General features: G+C 52.8%; 1 protein-coding gene across 1 annotated transcript in view; it reads right to left on the reverse strand.

Moving 5' to 3' along the window:
• Positions 1-2,782, reverse strand: part of LOC104960964 (protein Shroom2-like) — a gene marked incomplete at its 5' end in the record, with an annotated part of 10,128 nt that overhangs the window by 6,465 nt on the left and 881 nt on the right. The window contains 3 exon segments of the mRNA XM_010789155.1: positions 4-41; positions 364-434; positions 1,158-2,782. The exon segment at positions 1,158-2,782 is cut by the window's right edge and continues 353 nt beyond it. Of these exon segments, the coding sequence (XP_010787457.1) occupies positions 4-41; positions 364-434; positions 1,158-2,782 (1,734 nt within the window).

Here is a 2,782-nt window from a genome sequence, read left to right on the forward strand (position 1 = left end):
GGAGGGGGGGCAGCTCGGTGTGGTCCTCCGGCTGAGGGGGCCTGCGACACACACACACACACACTTTACTCACCCTGCTGCAGGTACGTTAGATTTACTCACCCTGCTGCAGGTACGTTAGATTTACTCACCCTGCTGCAGGTACGTTAGATTTACTCACCCTGCTGCAGGTACGTTAGATTTACTCACCCTGCTGCAGGTACTTTATATGTACTCTCCCTGCTGCAGGTACGTTATATTTACTCACCCCGCTGCAGGTACGTTAGATTTACTCACCCTGCTGCAGGTACGTTAGATTTACTCACCCTGCTGCAGGTACGTTAGATTTACTCACCCTGCTGCAGGTACGTTAGATTTACTCACCCTGGTGCAGCAGCTTTGCTCTCGGTCAGGGAGTATTCTTTCTCAGACTGTTCAGCAGGAACTTGAATCCTCTGTGAATACAGATGAACAAACAGTGAGTCCGCTGTGCTGAACCCCCCCACACAGAAACAGAGCGGCTGGTGCTGCAGCTTCCTGGTCGGGTTAGTGGTATAATATAATAGAGAACAGAGAGTGGTCAGCGTGTGGCTGCAGCTTCCTTGTTGAAGGTAGACTTATAGTTAGTAATATAATAGTAATAGTGAATAGAGAGTGTTGCTGCCGCTCTTAGCTCAGGGTGTGTCTTGAAGAACAAACATTAATATTTGACTTGGCTCCTTCCTGCTCCTTCAGTGCTCTGTCTTTATGACACGGTTACAGCCACCAGGCCTCTTGTTCTGATCACTCTGTGTTAATGAGCCATACAGATATCATTTATGTTTCTATCCACCTTTTATTAAGTCTGCAGAACTCTGAAATCATCTGAGACTGATGTGGGATCAGATGTGTGGGCAGCTTCTCCAAACTCTAGCAGATGTCTTCGGGCTCACTTTGTTGAATCACCATAACCACTAGCCGACTTTGTTAAGACCCGTAAAAACCTGCTTTAAGACCTGAACAACTTGCTCTTTGGTGAGTTTGTTTGTTTGTAATATTCTGTCAATTACCTCGTTTTTATTTATTATACATTTTGCTCGTATGTTTGAAAAATACAAAAATCATATCTGTTTCAACATTTATTTAAAAATCACTTGACTTGAAAGACAGATTTCCTGAAGTCCTTCAGGGAGACTAACCTGTCCGGACCTTTGGGCTGAAGGACTGGATCTTGACCTCTCGTGGAGGCAGGTGGGGTTCCTCCTCCCCTCCGGGTCCAGGATGTTCTCTGCTGATCGGTACCGACCCGAGGACCTGGTTTCCTGGACATTCTTCTGTGTGTTCCACTGGGCCTCGTACTCAGCAAAGGTGCCAAGTCGCTGCTGGTCCAGGACTAGGTGCTGGTCTAGGAGCGGCTGATGTGCAGGGTCTCCCTGGTTAAGGACCCTCACTGAGTCCTCCTTTGGTTCAGGGGTCCAGCAGAGACCTCGGGCCCTGGACTCAGAGGGGATCTCTGCAGGGGTGCTGTGGAGAGCTGGTTTCCCATTGAGGAGCTTATTTTGGTCCAGTAAGGAGCTTTCATTGCGAGGAGGATCTTCCTTCACCCCAACTTGGTGGATTTTGTCCGGCTCAGAGAAAGACCTGACCTTCTTCTCTGCAGGAAAACGCTTACGGCCCCCGATGCGGGTCACCGGACCCCCAAGTGTTATGCCCATCACAGACTCAGAAACTGTGGGCAAAGGGGGACCCTCCTTCCTGTAGTTCTGTGAGGCCTCAGCTGCAGGGGCCTCTAGTAAAACCAGGTCTCTCCTCCTGAAAGATGTGGCCTTGAGCACCCTGGCTTGTGCTTCCTTCAGGTGGTCCTTGTAGGAGCTGGTGAAGGATCTGTCTGCAGAGGACGGAGGGTCTCCTTCAGGCCTCCAGACCTCATGGTCCTCGTCAGCCTCGGCACCAGGAAGGCTGCTGGTGCTCTTCTGCAGATTGGCTCTCCTCATCTGGATCTGGTTCCTTAGAGTGGTGGCAAAGCGGTCGCTGCGCGGCGCCTGCTGGTCTTCAATGGACTCCTCCGGGTTCAGGACTCTTGTTTTCTCAGTTTGCCCGGCAGCATCCATGGACAGGGAGTGAAGCATGGGGGCGTCCTGGGGGCAGATCTTGTTGCTGACCTGGTGTCTGAAGTCCTGTGGGGGCAGAGAACTCCTCTGTTCGGGGGGTCTGCTCGCAGGATAACTCTGCAGCCCCCGGTCCTCAGGGCTGGGTTTGGTTTCCAGCCCTGTGGTCACCTGGATAATGTTGTATCCATTACTGTCTCTGCTGTGAGGGGAGTGTTGGGGGGCCTGAGGCTTCACCGGGGGGCTGGTGGTCTGCAGGCTGACAGCTGGGGGGTCTGTGCTGAGGCTCCTTCCTGACAGGGGGGGATTATTCTGTGTGGTGACACAGTAGTACCGGCTGCTGTCAGAAATCTGTTCAGAGGAGCTGAGGATCCTGCTCTGGTTCTGACCACAGGGTGCTGAACTGTTGGTGTCCAGGTCCTGCAGGTCCTGCATGCTGCAGTAAGACCCCCCTGCGGTAGGAGGCTTTGGGACGGAGACCGTCCAGGTCTGAGGGTAGAAAGTGCTCTTGTCACTGTGGTGTCTCTGATGGGCGGGATGCCTGTTGGAGCTACACTCGTTCTGGTTCTGGTTCGGTGTTTCAGATGACGGCGGGTTGTGAGCGCCGCGGCTCTCAGTGAAAGCCTTGTGTGGTTCAGAACCTTCAGGGTAGGGGGGTATAAGGCCTCGCTCATGAACTTTAGTGGCAGCAAAGCTGTCGCTGCGAGCAGGCGGGG

This window comes from Notothenia coriiceps, unplaced genomic scaffold (assembly GCF_000735185.1).
Source record: "Notothenia coriiceps isolate Sejong01 unplaced genomic scaffold, NC01 NC01_scaffold00032558, whole genome shotgun sequence".
Lineage (NCBI taxonomy): Eukaryota > Metazoa > Chordata > Actinopteri > Perciformes > Nototheniidae > Notothenia > Notothenia coriiceps.